Source organism: Carassius carassius, chromosome 3 (genome assembly GCF_963082965.1).
Source record: "Carassius carassius chromosome 3, fCarCar2.1, whole genome shotgun sequence".
Classification (NCBI taxonomy): domain Eukaryota; kingdom Metazoa; phylum Chordata; class Actinopteri; order Cypriniformes; family Cyprinidae; genus Carassius; species Carassius carassius.
In genome coordinates this window covers 21,916,465-21,936,792 of record NC_081757.1, presented here as the reverse complement: position 1 = coordinate 21,936,792, position 20,328 = coordinate 21,916,465, and the positions used below count along the sequence as shown (strand labels likewise).

The window sequence follows — 20,328 nt, the reverse complement described above, 5'->3', positions numbered from 1 at the left end:
GGAAGAGAAGTGCAGACATGGAGAAGGATGCTTGTGTGAATAAGGTTTCTTAATGAATGTAACTGTGATTCTAGATCAGTTTACACTTAACAAGGGAGTCCAATATGTTGGATATTATGAAATGAGTCATTTTATTTCATAACAATGACATGCATCACAATTGTTAATATTTCTGGAAACAAGAAAAGAAACAACAGAAAAACAAAATGAACTTGAATGTTATTTGGCCCTAAATGGACTGCATAATATCGGAGTAGATGAAAGACTGTAGACAATGACGAGGTACAGACTGGGCAATCATACCCTGACTATAGAGACAGGCAGATATCAACAGCACTGGCTGCCCAAAGAGAACGGCATCTGCCCATACTGTACACATCAAGCAACACTCCCTCACCACAGATTCACAGATACACAGATTCAGTGTAAAAACTATGCTTGTTCAATAGATTGCAGCAATTGTCATGCCAATAGGGCTTGGGCACCGTGTTGCATTCTGGGATGTGGCGGCCATGTTGATGGCCTCGTGAATGTAAACATATAGCAATTCGAACGAGAAGAAGCAGTGTTGGGAGAAAGAAAAAAGATGTTAAACTCATGAAAAGGTTGTGGGATTTACAGGGATATGCTAAATAGGGGTGCAAGGGACCGATATGTGGACAAAATCTACACTATTAACGGTTTGGATTCATATGAAATTCCCAACAAAGAGTGGAGCACCGACGAAGACTTGCTGCCGCACTTTTGCATTACAGATATCCTCGGCAACCTTGTTTGTTTTTGAGCGCCTACACTTCAGAACAGTTCCGAAGCTACAAGTCATTGGAGTCTCATGTGCAGTTCACAAATGGATGGGTTCAGGAGCTGCAGATCATAGAACCGGCAAACAGTAGATACAGTAATACAGTAATCCAGACAAAGGTAAGCTGCGCTCCACCTAGCTGCTAGTTTAGTAACCGTTAGTGCTAACAACCATTCACACATGTACTTTTAACTACGTGTTTTAAAAGTTTAGTTAGTAGCTTTTAGAGGGTTTAGTCAACCCTCCCATTTTTTTCCCGGGGTTCTCACATATTTGAGCTCTTTTCCGGCTGTCATCCCATTTTAGTTTTCCTGTAAAATATCCCGTTACCCCTTCCATCTGACCTGTCAGTCTCTGTACTGTTGCTACCCCCTTGCCCTTCCAGCAAAACCGATGTTTTCAAAGCAGTTGTGAGAGTATTATTTCACTCCAATCTGTATATAAAAGTCACGTTAGACCTAGCTTCACAACTCGGTTAATTAATGCAGCACCTTTGTAGTAGAAATTTTTGCTGTCAGCAGAGGGATAGTAACAGAAAGATGAATGTTGAAATTTTCCCTTACTTTGGAAGAGTAACCCGGGAACTTTCCTTTATTTTCAATGTTGACTTAAGCTATATAAATAAATATTCAGATGTTATCGTCTCTGTGGTCGCACATCCAAGCAGGAAAGCGGTGGAAAGTAAATCCATTCTCTTTTTTTTTTTTATGCCGATTATGTGTTGCGCTATTACACCCCACAATTCAGCAACAGTTTACCATGGTTGAAATAGATTTTTAATTAATCAAATTAAGACACACGGCTGAGTGGGAGTACATCTAAATACTGCGCAGTAGTCCGAGTAGCAGTAAAGGAGGCCATCAACATGGCGGCCATGCCAAGTAATGACGTCACGACGCCCAAGCCCTATAAAGCACATACTGAACTGAATTGAATTGAATTGAATTGAAAGAGAGAGAGAAAGAGAGAGAGAGTCTACATGCTTAATGTTTTTTATATATTATTACTATAATTATTACTGTTGTTGTTTTTGTTTCTGTTAATACATATGTGCACTATTTGTAAGCAGCTCAGCTGCAGTTGCTTTGGAAATACAAATGTATAGTTTTTGTCACGCCAATAAAGCACACTTAGATTGAAATTGAAAAGATTGATTGCTGTAGCACAAAAATATTAGTCTCCAGTTAAAACAGTAACATTCTGATACTGTAGCAAACAAAAATAATATCCCAAATCTTTTTCTTTCATTGATTGATAAGAACACAGAAAGCAGCATGTATTTATATGAGGACCTGTCACTCTAAGACCTAGGCTAATGAATATATCCCTTACACTGACACACAACAGATTTTTCCCAATTGTTTACATCCACTTAATGCATAACCGACTGTGTGTGTATGCAAATACTCACCAGAACAGGTATTTTGACATAATGTTGTATGTATTTGACCATTCATCTGCAAAAGATAACTTAATGTCCTACTTGTACTCTCACTATTTAAACTTGATTTTGCACTCCCAAAGGTAAATAAAGTGTAAAACACACCTTATAAGTTTTATGACTTCCATGATGCTTCATTTTTTTTTTTTTTTTTTTTGCTAAAAAAAAGTTGATGGCATGTATCAAATTATAGCCCATTGAATACACAAGTATATGGATAGTTGCAGTTTATCATTTATGTTCAGTATTTTCTCTGCTGTACTATGATCAGAACTGACCTGTGACGCACCTGTTGTGAATGACTATTCTACAGGATCCCTCACATGTGCATTCAGCACATGAGTTATCTATTTTCCGCAGGGGCACAAAGTGAATGCTGGATGATATCTTTTAGCTGATGATTGGAGATATGTCTGGAAGAGATGACAGCTCTCACTTCATCTGAGAGCTGGAAAAGAGTGAAAGAGAGAGTGCTCATGGCCAGCGTCCTGTTAAGATGTGATTAGAAAGCTTGTCAGAAGTGAGGGGAATAGGCTACTCTAAAGAAGCATCATACTGCAAGAGCTGAAGTGACAGTGAATTCTAGAGAGTGAAGACACTGTGTGTGTGTGAGCTTGCAAGGAGAGAGAGAAACAAAGAGTGTTTGCACGATGCACAAGAGGATATAGAAATGCCACAGACGTGCTTGGTATTCAGTCTTCATAATCAGTGTCTGTGCATCCAGTGACATGGATGAGGAATTGCTCCTATCTTTTACGAGTCTCTCGATGCTGTCAGAAATTATCACAAATAATTTTACACACAGGAAATTAAGAAATATGACACAAATGACAAATGCGTGCATATTATGAGGAGAAAAGATATTCAAGAGTGTCAAGGGAGGACTTAAGCAAACTCAGTGTGATTTACTAGGGCATTTAGTACATGCAGGAACATTTTGCCGGAAACACAAAGAGGAAAGGGAGGCATATGAATGTTTGGGGTATTTAATGTTACAATTGGTTGGGAAACATTGCTATTTGTATCAGAGGGTTTTTTTCATGTGTTTATAGCTTATTATATTATTATGTCTGTCCCTTGGTGGCACATTTGAAATAACATTTTATATTTGCACAGAGAACAAGTCTGTTTTCCTTGTCGATAATATGCTAGGGAGTATTTTGTCTAAAATCCACTTTGCTTCTGGCTTGATATTCATAGTAATATGTTGTGATGACAGCAAATCATTTTTCATTCCTTAAATATTGCAGCATTTTCATCATTCAAAGGCTTCCTGTACTCCTCTCAATCTCTCCAAGCACTAGTGGAAAAAGCATCACTAGAGAAATACAGTAAATCAAATACTTTTTATTATAAAACTTTCAGTGAAAATATTAAATATCACACTTGCAGTGTGCTATTATGCAGAAAGCTCCTCTCCAGACAACACTGTAGCCCAGGAACTATTTTTGACATATAATAAATTACACACTTTTTCAATACAGACAGTGATGAAAGACATTTGTACAACATACGTAACATCACAACAAGTCTAAACAATGTACTTTTCTGTTTGTTTGTGATTAGGAGCACTTTCTAAGTCAAAAACAATGAACAAATGAAACTAACGGAGTTCCAGAAGTTATAAAACTAATATATGAAAGTACTCTTTAAAATGGTTCAGGAAAAAAGGACAGGGCACCCTGCAGTGCAACATCTATTTTTAAAAGTGACCTTTTGAACTTATTAGTGTATGCAAATGTCCCTTCAAGGGGTTGGGGACAGTTAATAAAGTGTTTGGAATGAAATGAAGACAGAATGAGTGCTTCTGCTACACCGCATGTGCCATCTGCTCCAATGTTTATTGTCAGAGCAGGACCGTCATACCTGAACCCTGGGAAAGGATTACTAAGGTGAGACTCCACAGAACAAAACAGTGGCCCAACAACTGCAGCAAACAGAAAGAGAGGAAGAGCACTAACAAAGTAAACTGAGATGAGGTCCCAAGTCCTGAGAGGCTTGGGTTTGTTAGCTTCTCCTCCTCCTGAACATGACACTCAGTCCTGCACACTAATTGGTCCCTACAAAGTGACTGAGAGCATCCTACTCTACTCTCTCTGACACACATCTGGGACGAACTCAACCCTCTCGCACACCGCATGGGAGACAGCGCTGCATGAACGGCAGACAAATTTCATACACACATACTGGCAGTCATACACAAACTTTGTTCATCCACCAATGGACCCATATATTTCAGCAGAAGCACTGATCTTCATTAATGATAAATCTATCTTGTCTGCTTTAGTCTTCTGTTGCAATCAGGTGGGATTGTGATTCAACCTTACAGGTTACACCAGCTTCACAGAGAAAACTGATGCATGGTAATGTGAATTAAAATCATAAGCCTGCATGGTAGAGATGTGGATGCTCTCTTGACAGGAGGAAAAGTTACTGTAGGTCATATATATACTAGAACAGAGTGTTTGTTTTTAGTGAAGTAAACACATGAACTAATAAAATATATAAGTTTAATTATTTTGTGAAACAAAAAGATGATGGAATAAGAATGTGCGCTGCGCTTCTTATTGCACCAAAAATACTGATTCATCACATTCACTGATTCAAACTAAAGCAGTCATGCAAAGCAGGCAGTATTGAGGTGTGGTCACAATTACCATTGTTCATCAAATTCCAGTCATTTCAATAGGAATCCATGTAATCAAGACTTTTGCACAGGGAAAGGAAGATTTCCCTGTGCAGATTTTGTAATAGGTTCAAGTTGTACAACGTGGATTTGTTGCGTAAACAAATAAAGTTGCTTAGTTTGAAAGTTATTTCTGTGTGAGCTGTGCTTCATACATCACTACACTACTAACATTAGACAATTGACAGTTCTGATGCAAAATTTCACAAATGTGACCACACCTTTAGTCTAAATGATTACAGGCTGAAGCAGCAAGACACGAAGCAACGGACAAGCATCGAGAACATGTATACATAGATGAAATTATTAAAAAGCAGTGCAGTGGAACGCTGTGTGAATCATCCCTCAGTTCTGTACAGATCTGCTGGTAAACATACAGTCTCATGGGTTCACCTGGAGCTCAAAGACTTCTACAGTACTTCAGATGCACACAGTCACACCATTGTTCATCTGGTGGTCTTCAATGTAGCATACAAATGAAGTGATGATGAAAGTCTCTTAATGGCTTTAACCTCTGGTCACGTCTCCAATCATAAAAGAACAAGCAGAGATATTTACAATATAAATGTTCTGCAGATTGGTTATTGAAGAAACACAATTCTAGGCAAGATACACCACAGATGAAGCCAGATCCAGGCGCAGTTTTCGAATGTACAGAGTTTCTCGAGTTCCTTTGATACCAGGCTCTCATTATCTCTCAAGACATGGTCCAGTGGAATGTCTCTTTACCACATCTCGCAAATATCAACTTTGTCCATAGTGGTTATCTGTATGACAATGATTTTCAGATCTCAGAGTCAGTGAGGAGGTTCATGGGAATATCTTCTGCTTTACTGTCTTTTGGCGGAACAGGACTTGCAGCATTGTTGACCATAGAATTTGTGATTACAAACACCATGCTGAGGCACCAGATGACACCAGCTGAAGAAGTCAATGCAAGGCTGGTCTTCTGTTAATGGAAAGACACATAATGACTATTATTTATTCTTACCCTTAAAAACAACAGTGCTAACACAAACATTCAGTGTTTTTGTAAGTGTTGTTTACTCTGAATAGAGACATTGTGGGGATGTTGCAAAGCACTTGGAAATACTGCACCGGCATACCGATAAGAACCTGACCTGCGCTCTGAAGGCCCTCACACTCAGTTCTCCCATGAGAATAAACAATTATACACACACACACACACAGACTTCTGCTCTTTGTGGAGGAGAGATCTTTATGTTTTCATTAACATTATAATTAAGCTGTGTACAGTACATGACGATTATGATTCGTTCATTTAAATGATTTTGTTTAAATCACACAATGTATTTCAGTTTCTTATTTAAATCATGGCAGACAGTCATTTGACCTACCAATGTGGTTCCAAATCAACAAGAATAAAGGGCATTCTTTTTCCCACTACATAATGAATAAGTGTAAACACCAGATGTTTATCAAGCTTGATAATTGCATATGATGCATATGTAAAAAAAGCAACAACAACAATTAACACTGTGGCTGTGGGAAATATACATGCATTTATGCAACTGGCAGATGCTTTATCTAAAGCAATATATTTTATCAGTATATGTTTCCTGAGAATCCAACCCATGACATTACTAACTTCATGCTCCACCAGCTGAGCTACAGAACAAGATATGAGAGTTCATAACAAATCAACACTCAGTAGAATGTCATAACCAATGAACATTCAGTGGAAAGCCCATTCAGGCATTACAGGTACTGTTGAGTGAGATAAGAGTTGAAGTAAAAAGATTGGAATGGTGTAGTGTTCGATACTCAGGGATTGCAACCAAAAGTTGCTGGTTTGATCCGTGAGCTAACAATTAGTTTCCTGGTTGTGTTCTATAACTGCAAGGAAGGGAGGGAACTAACAATGAGAGGAAATTAGCTACATTTCACTTCTTATTGTGATGACAGTCTGGTCATGCAGATTCATGTACAACTTGGAGAAGATCAGGCCATTCATACTTGAATCTGCAGCACAACTCCTTATCTAAACTCTTTTAACCTCTAGATTATAATGCTTTTCTGGCCTACATGCCTAACAAAACCTCTGCAAATGATTCAGAATACAGCTCACACTTCACTTCTCTTTGTCTTGTTTCAATGGCATGCCAGTTCTGAAGTTTGTATTGAAGCACATCTCATTTTAATACCTCGTTAGGATAAATTGATATGTATTATTGCCTACAGCACCAGAGTCTTGGGTTTGATTTTCAGGAAGACCCAAAAAGATAACACACTAGCTGTAATTAAATATATACATTATATAACTATATATATACACTATCCAAATATTTAGGGTCAGAATCATTCTAAAATCATTCTAATAGGCTGATTTAGTGCTTAAGAAAGCACTTTTTTTTGTATCAGCTGTGCTGCTTAATGGTTCTGTGAAAACTAAGACAATTTTTTTAGGGTTCTTCAATAAAAATAAAAATAAAAACAAAAAAAATAGAATTAAAAAAACAGCAATGTTATTATACTGTAACTTATAATGTCTTTACTGTCACTTTTGAGCAATAGATTACTAATTTCTCAAAGCCTTACTGACCTCAAACATTTGGACGATAGTGTACATTGGATTTAAGTGTCTTCTAAATCAATAAATGAAAATCTAAAGGTAACCAGCTTGTACCTTTAAGTGTAGGTGAGGGAGGTGGGACAGGAACTAGGATTGGACCAGGACAGAAATGTGTATTGCAGGCCCGTGAGCTTATGGGTCTCTGATGAGGTAAACAGCCCACTGACAGACGCCCTTGTCTCAGACACTGAACGGTACGTGTCTGCACCCCACCACCACAGGACACCGTGCACTGAAAGACACACAGACAGGACAGTCAGATTAGATTTCTGGCAGAATAGAAACAGAACAGAACAGAACCCTGATTGGTTGTGATAAGCAAAGATGTTCATACCTGCAGCCAAGGGGAGGAGTACCAGCCCAGAGTCACAGAAATGCTGGGCTGGAGGAGCTGGGGAGGTGGGGGCTCTGGACAGGGGCCATTATTACAAGCTTGTTCAAGGTCTGCTTGGTGCTTGCGGAGGTTCCTGCACCTCCTTGCCGGGAACTCTGTATAGCCTCCGTGGGAGTCTTTCTCCCCACATTGCAGCTCTCTTCTCTTTACTCCTGCTCCACAGGAGGCTGAACACTACATTAAATAACCGGACAATCAGATGATAAGGTAGTTAAATATATATATACACACACAAATATTCCTGACACCCTCACTACAAGATCAACTCGTTCCTCCATAGCAGCGGGTTAACAATGCTGCTAGTCTGTAGGAGAGAGATGCTGAAGTACAAATGCAGAATGGAAAGTGTCACTTAGCCGTCTGGAATCAAATGCTTGTTTCTGAATAAACATTGCAAGACTGGAATACACTAAACTTTTTAAATCTAAAGTGATTTTTAAAAACTAGGAATCAAACACTTGCTGACTTTGTAAATGGCTGTAGAGGTAAAAGTGCTCATCATACGACTGAGGATCAAAACCTTTCAGACTTTCCAGTCAATTCGAACACAACAAACCTTCATAAGATACATTCACCTCTTCACTATGCCTCTTTCACTAAATAAAAAAACTAAAATCGGCTCACATCATCAAATTATAGTATGAAGCTATAAAATCTGAGCCCGTCACACGCAAATGTGATTTTCAGTGAAATCTCTCAATTTAAATCTGTAGACTGGCTCTGACTTTTGGTAACTATAGTGTTAACCCCTTTAAACTGTAAATCAGGCTAAAAATCTAGACAAAAGTTCTATAGCGAATACTAGCATGTGTTCTTCATATAGTCATACAAATACACTTGAAGCCAAATTGAAGAACGAATTGGTGTGATGTCATTTTGAAAAATATCTGACCAAAATTGAATTTGTTTGGCATTCATTTCCAGGAATTCGAAACAGCTTGTAGTAAACACTTTGAAACTGCTAGTAAACGATCTCAAACTATAATTGGTCAGTTAGTGATTATACAATAGGCAGCTGTGCTCTCAGGCTCCGACTACTTTGACATGGACAACTTTTCAAGTGTCAAGATCAGTCACAGCTGCTTTAAGTAGTATTAATAATTGAAAGCAATGTTTTTTGTTTGTTTGTTTTATGTTAAAGCTACTAAAACTATTGTGTAAAGTACTTAAATAAATGTGGCGTGACTTGACTGGAATTGCATAGCTTCTCCAAACATATCCACATCGCTGAGATCAGATGTTTTCTTAACTGCTGTTTTCTTTGACATTTTTTTATTTTGATGAAAGCATACAGCACATGTTTACATGTAATAATTGGTATATTCAATAACAGTATATCACTACAAAAGTGATTAAAAAAATGTTTTTAGTTCACCCCAAAATGAAAATTATTTTAATTACTCTCCCTCATGCCGTTCCAAACCCATAAGACCTTCATTCACCTTCGGAACACAAATGAAAATATCTTTGATTAAATCTGAGAGCTCTCTGACCCGTTATAAACAACAACGCAACTGAAATGTTCTCAGGTCCAGAAACATAGTAAGGACATCGGTAAAACAGTCCATGTGACATCAGCGGCTCAACTTAAATTTTGCGAAACTACGAGAATACTTTTTATGCGCAAAGAAAACTAAAATAATGACTTTATTCAACAATTCTTCTCCCCAGAGTTACCATCTTAAGCCATTTTGGAGAGTATCACAATGCATACGCACGCTTTCCCCTTAGCGTAAACAACGCTGATTACATTGATTATGCTCTTGGGTAATCTCCAAAATGGCGGAAGACAGTATCTCAGGAAAGAAGAATTGTTGAATAAATGTACACAAATTTTGTTTTCTTTGTGCACAAAAAAAATATTCTCACTACTTCACAAAATTGAAGTTGAGCCTCTGATGTCACAAGGGCCGGATTACCCATGTCCTTACTACGTTTCTCGACCTAGGAACATTACAGTTGCGTTGCTGTATATGGGAGGGTCAGAGAAATTTCATCAAAAATATCTTAAAATATCTCATTTTAGGGTGAACTAACCTTTTAAAGTGAATAACAAAAAAGAACTTTGCCATGATCTTGCCCATGGCTTCAATGGCTTGTATGCTGCCTGGATATGAATATAAGTTAGCATTGTGAGATTTCCATGTTAATGTCTCTTTAATATGCACATGAATAATTTCTTCATTAGGGCTAAATGGGTGAATATATGCATATGCTACATATGTACTGTTTGTGTGAATGCTTCTACATAACCTTTGATATTCCTATGAGGGGCCTTACCTCTCCCCAGGTGGTAGTTATCCACTGAAGACGCTCATTCTTGGGGCATCGGCTCAGCACACAGGTCTCCTGGGTTTTGGGCTTCAGGTGTAATTTACACATGCTGTCAGGAACCACCACAGCCCTAGCACCTGGATCGGTGCTCCTGCAGAAAACACTGCGCTTCTTCAACCCTCGCCCACAGGTCTTAGAGCACTAGAGAGAAGAAAAGAAAGAAAGACAAACACGGAGAGAGAGAGTTACTCTAATGTGGTCTTTGGGTGATGTTAGTTTAAACATTGTAAAGGTCACAGTGGCATGCAGTTCACCTCAAACAACAGTTGATATGAACTCTGGAGACAGGCGGTGCGAACTCAACCTGACCTTTAGGAGGAATTCAGTCAATATCAACTACAACTGCAAAATCTTCTCAAAGATTTATGATTTAACATATTACATTAGATTACACTGAGAAAAAAAAATCAAGAATTCAGCATTGCTGCTAATGATGAAATAAACTCTGGCAACATGTTTCAACATTCTATTTGTGTGTACTTGGAAACTTAAAGTATACACAAGTAGCAACAGCTAAAGTTATTACAAAATATTAGATTAAACCATGTGTGAAGTAGTCATTTGTCTAAAGTTACACTTTCCCAAATCACTTAGGTTTCAGAAAGGACACTTTCAGAAGTACAATATATGCAGAACAGATTCTTAATGAGACCAATGCAACAGTAAGACAGATGGAGCACAATGTGCTACATGTGCAATAACAGCAGGGGGCAGTAGTGTTTCAGCATTTCCATTGTGTTTTTCTGGGCATCTCAAACCTTCACCTCATATTTCGGTCACTTTCAAAATTTGATACGCCTGTGTTGTCATTTAGGGAAAGATTTCTATAAAAGGGTATATAGCAGAATTTCAGAAACATGTTCTGGGCATGATTAGACAACTAAACGTTATGTTTTGATTATTTACACAAGGGCAAGCAAAAGAACAGGAACACAAGCTAAAATTGCCCTTTTTTAGCATCATGGAAGGAAGGAGAGTTAGCTTACAATAGGTTTATTGTACATGAGGATGACTTGAAGTTCATTTTAAAATTTGAAAGACATATTTTACATTTTTGACACTTATTTCTGTAACTTTATCAAGGAGGACGTAAAGTTTTAAAGCGAGTCAAACCAATCAATACCACAAGACAAAATGCACTGTTAGAGCTCTTAAGGACCTGGGTATTTTACTAAAGAACAGAAAAGAATCTGCATGAAATACTTTGCACTGTGACTATTTTATGTTTCATACCTGACTTTAAACATTGGGATAAGTATATTTTTTATAGTTTTTAGAAAGAAATCTCTTATTCTCACAAAGGCCACGTTTATTTTTTAAAAACTATAGTAAAAAGAGTAATACTGTGAAATATTATTACAACTTAAAAACAAAACAAACAAAAAAACTCTCTTTAAATGTATTTAAAATTGTAATTTATTACTGTGATGCCAAAGCTGAATTGTCAGCAGACATTATTTCAGTCTTCATTGTCGCACGATCCTTTAGAAATTATTAAAATATCCTGATTTGCAAATCAAGAAATCACATTATTCTTCTTATTATCTGAGTTAAAACGATGAGTTAAACCTTGAGTGGTTGAGCTGCTTCATATTTGTGTGGATATGTGAATTTTGAGGATCCTTTGATGAATAGAATGTTCAAAAACACAAATTATTTGAAATAGTAAAGACATTATTATAATGTTGCAAAAGATTTCTATGGACTTTAGTTGCAAAAGTGATGATGACATCTTAATTCCACTAGAGGTGATGTTATGTAGGTTGCATGTTTATGTAAACATACCTGAGACCAGGCGCCGGTGCTCCACTCTGGAGGACATGCCTGTGTGCTGCAGGGCTGTAGTTGGGCCGGAGCCATTACTGGACATAAGGAGTGAGCCGCCACCTCCTCCCGCTGGTATGTCACCTTCCTCATGCAGCGGATGTTTCGTGTCTGCTGCCCACCTCCACATGTTCTACTGCACACTCCCCATTTACCTGTCGTCCAACTGGCAAGACAAACAATTTGACCTTCAGACATGAACCTCGTGTTTGAACGTTTCAGCATATTTTAACATGGAAGAGAACATTTTACACCCATATGGCAGACATGTGAGACACATTCACACACACAGAGCCTTCTTCAAACAAATCTACATAATGGGATGAGTGTTAGATTGTGACCAATTTACTCTGTAAACCACATGATGGAAAGACTAATGAAGAGACCACATACATTTGTCTGCACCCTTCCTCTCTTGTGGGCTCACATCGACATATACAAACATGCACTTATCCTATAAGTTAAAGTTTCCAGCCTAAGAACTGGAATGTTAGAGACACATCAAGAGAGTTCATAAAAAACGATTTCTAATTCTGCATCATGCACATTATAAAATACCATTCCTAGGTTCTGTAATAGATTAATCAGTTTCACTACAGCAATATGATTAACATCATTTGGCATGCATCAGTGTCTTCCTTCTGAATACTCATAAAATATGAATGCTTACACATTATTGTGAAATTGCAACAGTGCCCCCCTATGGCCAACCATTCAGTTAAAATAAAGAGTTGAAGCTGCGAAAGCCTCTCAGTGAAATTACTGACAAACACGTACATTAAAGAAGGCTTTTTTGATTATCAGTAAAACGAAGGAAACAAAGACAAGACAAGACTCACCTAAACGCATTCTGTATATATTTGATTTATCAGCACAATAAAACACAGACAATGAATAACTAAAGAATAAAGAATATACAGAAAATGTTATTCAGCACATACTTTCGCAACCATGTGAGTACTTAACATATTTTTCTTAAATATCGGTATGTTTAACTAAACTAATAAATACACCAGCATTCAAATGTCATATATTTTTTTTTTTTATGTTTCTGACTTTTGGCTCACCAAGGCTGCATTCATTTAATCAAAAACACAGTAAAAAAAATATAATATTGTAAAACATTACTACAAATTAAAATAATTTTTTTATTTTTAGAAAACATTCTAATATGCTGATTTATCGATTGCGAAATATTTAATATTATTATCAATATTCTTAATATATATATATATATATATATATATATATATATATATATATATATATATATATATATATATATATATATATATATATATATATATATATATATATATATATATAAATAAATCCTACTGAACCCAAATTTTTTACAGACCCTAAAATTTGTGTAAAATGTGTGTGTCTTCCATTAAATAAGATGTTGTTTTTTTGGACTACAACAATAATGGTAATTTTGTTAACTTTAGATAATAAATATGGCATAATAAAATACTGACTAAATTCAGAGTGTATTTATGTCTGAAATACAAAAAAAAAAAAAAAAAAAAAAATATATATATATATATATATATATATATATATATATATATATATATATATATATATATATATATATATACAAACCTGTCTAAACCTCAACACTAGTTGTCAGAAAAGCTTGGTTCCAGTGCTCAGATTGCAAATATTTCCTTGCTTCTCTTGGCTATGGATGAAAAGAGGCTTTAAAATAGAGCTGGGCAGTCTGGGGAGAGATTAGAGCAAATGACAGCTATGACGAGAGCCGTGGCCGCAACACCGTACAGACGCCCCGGGTCGACTTCTTAGAAGACCCAGTTCCACCCAACCACTCACACAGACTTGAGCCACCCAGCTGAGAAAAATCCTTTAGTTTTCTCTCCACCCATCTGACAAACTGGAGGGAGATGGTTAAACTGCTATTTTAATTGAGAGAAGAAACACGATCCATAGCACACTATGTCTTTTCACTCCCCCTCGTCATCTCTTCATCTCTTCATAAATGACAATGTGTCATTGATCAAAGAGCTGACTTGCCATGCCTCACTGCAAACCACTGCTGGTGCTTGTTTTAATTTCGTATTTCTGGAATCTTTCAATAATTCGCATATTTCAAGCTATACAATTAAAGAACACATATCTTTGGGGACAATACTGCAGACTGCATCACATTTCCGGAAATGGTCTGATTTTGCTGGCATTTTCTCCATGTCTACCCAGAATGATGCACCCATAATAGATACTCATTCCAAATCACTCAATGAAATTTAAGCTACCATTGGTCGTACAGTGGGACAAAGGCTGAATTTTTAGCACTCTTTAGGGAATGGTTTGGGTTTGGAAGCATTTGTAAGTTTAAGAGCACTAAGAGAACCATGTATTTTCCTAAACCCACGCAACATTTTGCATTTTTGCTAAAAATATTACTTTAAACAGACCAAAGTATGTGCTCTAACCACTTTAGCTATGTTTGTTTGTATGAAATTGTTTTTATTGTTATTCATTACAATAGTCTTTGTTCTTTTCTGGTGATCATGTACACAAACGTTCGGGGTGAGTAAGATTTAATGTTTTTGAATTAATGAAATAATTTCTTCACAAAAAGGTGGTCAATTCTACAAAAGTCTGTTAAGAAATTCCTAAATCTGTTTGGTGGTTGAAGATAAAAGAAAACATGCAATCATGCAACACAACTAAGAAACCCAAAGAAAAGAAGGAAAATTCAGAGGGCACTGAAAAAGTATTTTAAGGCATGTGCATTTTTCTCCTCGTGACATTTTAGGGAACAAATCAAGCTGGCTGCTTCTGGGCCCATCCTGTGTTTGAAGTCACCTCACTCCACGCTTCACAGAAACAGCAGGGCAGCATTTGCAGCCGGGAGCACGTCGTCAGACTGAGTCCTGTAGGCCATAGTCCAGAGATTAGCGCTCGATTCCTGGCCAGCTAGACGTGCTCAATTTCCACAGGGATGCGGCCTCTCTTGCTCCATAATAAAACATGGGCAGACCTGTCAACACTGAAGATATTTGCTAGAAAGATAAGCAGAAGCTTCTGTCTTGCTCTCCTGTTTTGAATGCATGCTCATACTTTTTTCTTGAAGTGCTTCCAAAGGTCTAAAGTGAGGGAAAAAGTTAGTTGATCCCTTGCTGATTTTGTACGTTTGCCCACTGACAAAGAAATGATCAGTCTATAAATATTAGTGGTAGGTTTATCTGAACAAAGACAGAATAACAACAACAACAACAAATCCAGAAAACTGCATTTTAAAAGTTATAAATTGATTTGAATTTTAATGAGTGAAATAAGTAATTGACCCCTTCGCAAAGTCAGACTTTCTTAGTTGGCCACCAGGTTTGCACATATCTCAGGAGGGATTCTTTGAAGATCCTCTCCAAATCATTAAGGTTTCGGGGCTGACATTTGGCAACACCAAGTTTCAGCTCCCTCCACAGATGTTCTATGGGATTAAGGTCTGGAGACTGGCTAGGTCACTCCAGGACCTTAATGTGCTTCTTCTTGAGCTTGATGTCGATTTATCGCTAATCAGGGAACCGGCTTTACTGACGAAATGCGCGTGACAATCGCATGCGATATATCGTCCATCCCTGCCTTGCGGGTGCCTAAGGATTCCAGTCCTTCGTGGTGTAGTGTGTTACCAATTTTTTTCTTGGTGACCATGGTCCCAGCTGCCTTGAGATCACTGACAAGATCCTCCCATGCAGTTCTAGGCTGATTCCTCACCATTCTCATGATCAATGAAACTCCATGAGATGAGATCTTGCATGGAGCCCAAGACCAAGGGAGATTGACAATAATTTTGTGTTTCTTCCGTTTGCAAATAATCGCACCAACTGTTGTCACCTTCTCAACAAACTGCTTGGCAATGGTCTTGCAGCGCATTCCAGCCTTGTGGAGTTCTACAATATTGTCCCTGACATCCCTGGACAGCTCTTTGTTCTTGGCCATGGTGGAGAGTTTGGAATCTGATTGATTGATTGATTGATTGATTGATTGCTTTATTTATTTATTGATTGGATAGGTGTATTTTATACAGGTAAAAAACTGAGATTACGATCTTAATAGAGTGCTCCTAATCTCAGCTCATTATAAAAGACATCTGGGAGCCAGAAATATTGCTGAATGATAGGTGATCAAATACTTATGTCATTCATTAAATGCAGATCAATTTATAACTTTTTTAAATGCATTATTCTGGATTTTTTTTTTTTCTCTCAATGTTAAAATAAACCTACCATTAAAATTCTAGACTGATGATTTCTTTGTCAGTGGGCAAAGGTACAAAATCAGCAGGGGGTCAAATTTTTTCTTCCCTCACTGTATTTATTTTCCCTTTCCTGCACCCTTTTTTTTAGTTTTCTTTTTTTTCAGCACTCATAAATCAAAGAACATAATGCCTCAAACAAATAATTTTCCCGGAGTCTGTAGTTGATATCGTAAGGCTGTGATGTCATTCAGTATGGGGGGAAACAGAACTCCGCATACAGTGGGGGAGGTCATTAGTAACTGTGGGATTTAAGACCTTTCTGTCTGAACAATAAACACACTTGCTGTATGACTTACACAAAGAGAAGAAAATCCATTTTGAATGGTGGGAATCTCATGAAGAGAGAATAAAAAGCACAAGGCCATTAAATATTTACCATAATACTCTGTCGTACATACATTTGAAAAGCACTTCAAGGGATGAAAATTAAAACTCATCATTTGCTCACCTTTATGTCATTCCAAACCTGTATGACTTTATTTCTTCTGCAAAACAACCCCTTGGAATTATAAGGTTCTATCTGACATTTTTGTCAAAATTGAGTTATTCACATATTCTTATTCTGTGTCAACGTATTTACATTATGTGATACATTTTTAATGTTGTGTAAATTTTGGGACTTTTTATTTAAAAAACAATGAGGTTCTATCTACACAGTCAAATGGAACACAAAAATTTTGAAGCTCAATATCTCAAAACTACTCGGAATGCAGATAGAACCTTCTAATTCCAAAGGGACGACTGTTTTGTTATGAAAGACTGAAACACTGACTTTCATTGTAAGGACAAGAAACAGACATTTTTCACATGAAGAAGAGTAAATGATGACTGAAGTTTCATTTTTGGAGGAACTTTCCCTTTAATAGCTTTTCCAATGTAGGTAAGGTAACTAACTCATTTTGTGACCCACAGGAAGGTGATGTCATTGAGTTGTGACGCCAACAGAAGGAGATTGGGATCACTAGTAATCTCTACTGCTAAACAAAGCCTTTCACCAAGTTAAAATGTCTTAGGGTTACAGGCAGACACTGATGGTGAGTGATGGGAACCTGTGCAGTCTGTCTCAACATTTCCAGCACCACCGCAGACATACTGCTCTCCCGTCAACCCTGCCGTTGTTTTCAATTACACTGTTATTGGACTATTTGTCAGGCTTTGGATGGGACAAGCCAAATCGGTTAGGGCTTGTTGCTGTAAGGAAACAATCATATGGTCTTGATTTCCCCTTTTAGCATCGCCTCGCCATAGCCCGCACATTATAATCAGTCGCAGCCAACATTTCACACGATGCAAGGCCAGAGAGAAAAAGAGAGTGAGGCAGACGGAGGGAGGAAAGATGGAAGGGGTGATTTGTTATCTGAGTTCCAGAATGGTGCGTCAATGCCTTTCACCCTGGCAAGTGAGGGATGCTGGGTATGTAGATGCCTCTGTAAGGCAAGAGATCAGTAAATCAAGTCGAGCTGAGTGTTGCTCTTGTAAGAATGGCAGCAGGACTCTCAAAAGGAAGATGGACCGGCAGATTGACTTCAGCTTTGAGACAGCCAGAGAAAGGCTGTTTTGAGCAGTTCCTTTTATAGTCTCCAGAGCCCAGAGGAGGTTTCTGACACCTAGACTGAGAATGTTTTTCCCAGGGTCCCTAGAGAGACAATCTCTGCTTTTCGTTCTCTCTTTTTCCACGCTAAAGGATCATTAAGCATGTTTTTCGCACAGTACAATGCCTCTATCCAATTCATTCATCAACTTCTGTAAGGTGCCTTTTTCCCATTTATCTTCCTCAATCCAAATTATAACACTATTCCCTTTCACTCATAACTCTCATTGTAAATATGGTGGGAGTCTTTGATAAATATGGCTTCAGTTCTTGGAATATTTGAGTAGTAGTTCTCTGTAGTCAACAAAAGACAGAATGAGAGACTAGTATTGTGTGTATATATGCCTTATTGTGAAATCTGGTGTATTTATGTATTGAGTTTGTATAACTTAAGAGGTGTGTGTGTGGCTGGCTGTGGCTTGGAGCTGGAGTTTGGGCAGTAAGGGTACAGTCAGTCCCTGTCTGGAGGCTATGTTAATCCTGTTTTATTTTAAGGAATGAATCAGAGAAAAGAATCCAAGGAAGAACGTGACTTCTCAGAGCTTTAAGCTGGGTTATGCTCACGCTGAAGCCAACACAGCTGATTTCACACAGACATACCAGGGCACCATGCCCACCAATAGCGCTGGAATGAATTTGGAATGAATTTTTTTAAATTTTTGAATTTGAATGGAAGTAGCAAACTGGTTTGAAATTAAGGACATTTAATTGAAATAAAATGTAATTTAAATACACGTTTTAGCTAGAAAAGGAAGGTTTGTGAAGATAAAATTAGAACTAAAAAAACATATTTGAGATCAGCATAAAATTAAAATCCACATTTTGTTTTCTAAATGCATTATATTGTTCTTACTGTCCATGATTCATTCATGCTTATGTTTGTTTTGACATCATGATTTTTAATTTCAATGTCATAACATGATCTTACAATGATTAGTTTTTTTCATATTGTGGAATCTGAGTGAAAGTCCTGACGTATGACCGACTTCTCCAACCACTGAATCCAATTAAACCCGCCCCTTTCACAATCGACTGCAATCTTGCATTCAGATCTGCCTCCTTCAAATCAAAACCAACTGAAAAAACCAAGTACCCACCCTACATTTCTTTTCTTTTTCTGTTTCACAAGGATGAATGTAACAATCTGGAAAAAAACACTGTTCTGTTGCTACTTCCATTATATCAAAACTTTAAAGAAATTTAAAAGGTCTTGTGTGCAGGTTTTATATATTATTTCTTTCCAATTTAACTTCCAACAAGCTGTGTTGGGTGTGAGCAATTCAAATTAATACTCAAACTCATGAATTGAAAGGGAGCTACATTTTAAAATCTCAGTTGTATCCAACCCTGCTGGAAAGTAGCAAGCATGGGACAAGGAAGTCAGACAGAGTAACACACCTACAAACACACACACACACGTTTGTTTTTGTGAAAAGTGGGTTCATCCCATAGGCGTAATGGTTTTTATACTGTTCAAACTGTATATTATTTCGCCCTACACCAACCTATACCTAACCCTAACCCTCGCAGGAAACTTTGTGCATTTTTACTTTCTCAAAAAAACTCATTCTGTATGGTTTATAAGCATTTAGAAAAATGGGGACATGGGTTATGTCCTCATAAGTCACCCTCTCCTTGTAATACCAGTGTCATACTCATGTCATTATACCAAGTTGTGTCCTGATATGTCACAAAAACATGCCCACACACACAGAGACTCTTACTAGGCAGGGCAGGGCTGTGTGTTGCACAGGTGAGAGCCCACAACAGGTCTGGTCTCAGGGTTGCAGAGTGAAGAGTTGACCTGCGTGTTCTGATCATGCAAACAAATGGGTTTCGTCGAGACCCGACCTGAGAGAGAGTTGGAAAGAGATACAGAGAGATAGTGAGCATGAACACAACTTCTTTCTTTGGACGTTTTACAGAGATCCATCCCTCTGAACCGGCCTAACATACGTCTTTATCATGCGATAAACTAATGCATCCTCTGAGCTATCTTTTAAAAGGAAAGCTCGGAGCACACTGTTTGTGAATAGTCTTTCTGGAGATTATGGGAGCTCAGGATGAATGGCAGTACTGTAGCGTGGCTTCTGTTGTGGCAAACAAAGCCGGGCCTCTGTCAGTGTGAGAGGCCAGGAGGGGCAGCCCAGAGGTCTGCGCTAAAGAAAAGCATGAATGAAACTGTGTGAGAGCGCAGATAGAGATCTGTGCTCTGGGCATGTCATAGTGCAGTCTGTCTGCCACCAACACTCAGACAACTGACTGTGAATGGAGGAGCCACTACCACAGAGATGAGCCAATGTGATTCGGAGGTCTGGAAGAAGGAGGGGCGCACTTTTCTTTTTTTACGCTGCTCACAAAGGTGCATTTCATGGACC

The 20,328-nt window shown here is 37.8% G+C and overlaps 1 protein-coding gene across 3 annotated transcripts in view; it reads right to left on the bottom strand.

Annotated features, from left to right (window-relative positions):
- Nucleotides 1-5,181: 5,181 nt before the first annotated feature.
- Nucleotides 5,182-20,328, bottom strand: part of LOC132123346 (A disintegrin and metalloproteinase with thrombospondin motifs 18-like) — a 65,079-nt gene continuing 49,932 nt past the window's right edge. For all 3 annotated transcript variants that reach the window (XM_059533899.1, XM_059533908.1, XM_059533919.1), the window contains 6 exons: nucleotides 19,675-19,801; nucleotides 12,036-12,240; nucleotides 10,197-10,391; nucleotides 7,857-8,090; nucleotides 7,577-7,754; nucleotides 5,182-5,878 (listed from right to left, as the gene is read on the bottom strand). In XM_059533899.1, coding sequence (XP_059389882.1) covers nucleotides 5,760-5,878; nucleotides 7,577-7,754; nucleotides 7,857-8,090; nucleotides 10,197-10,391; nucleotides 12,036-12,240; nucleotides 19,675-19,801 — 1,058 coding nt within the window. In that variant the 3' untranslated portion in view covers nucleotides 5,182-5,759. The remainder of the gene's footprint in view (nucleotides 5,879-7,576; nucleotides 7,755-7,856; nucleotides 8,091-10,196; nucleotides 10,392-12,035; nucleotides 12,241-19,674; nucleotides 19,802-20,328) is intronic.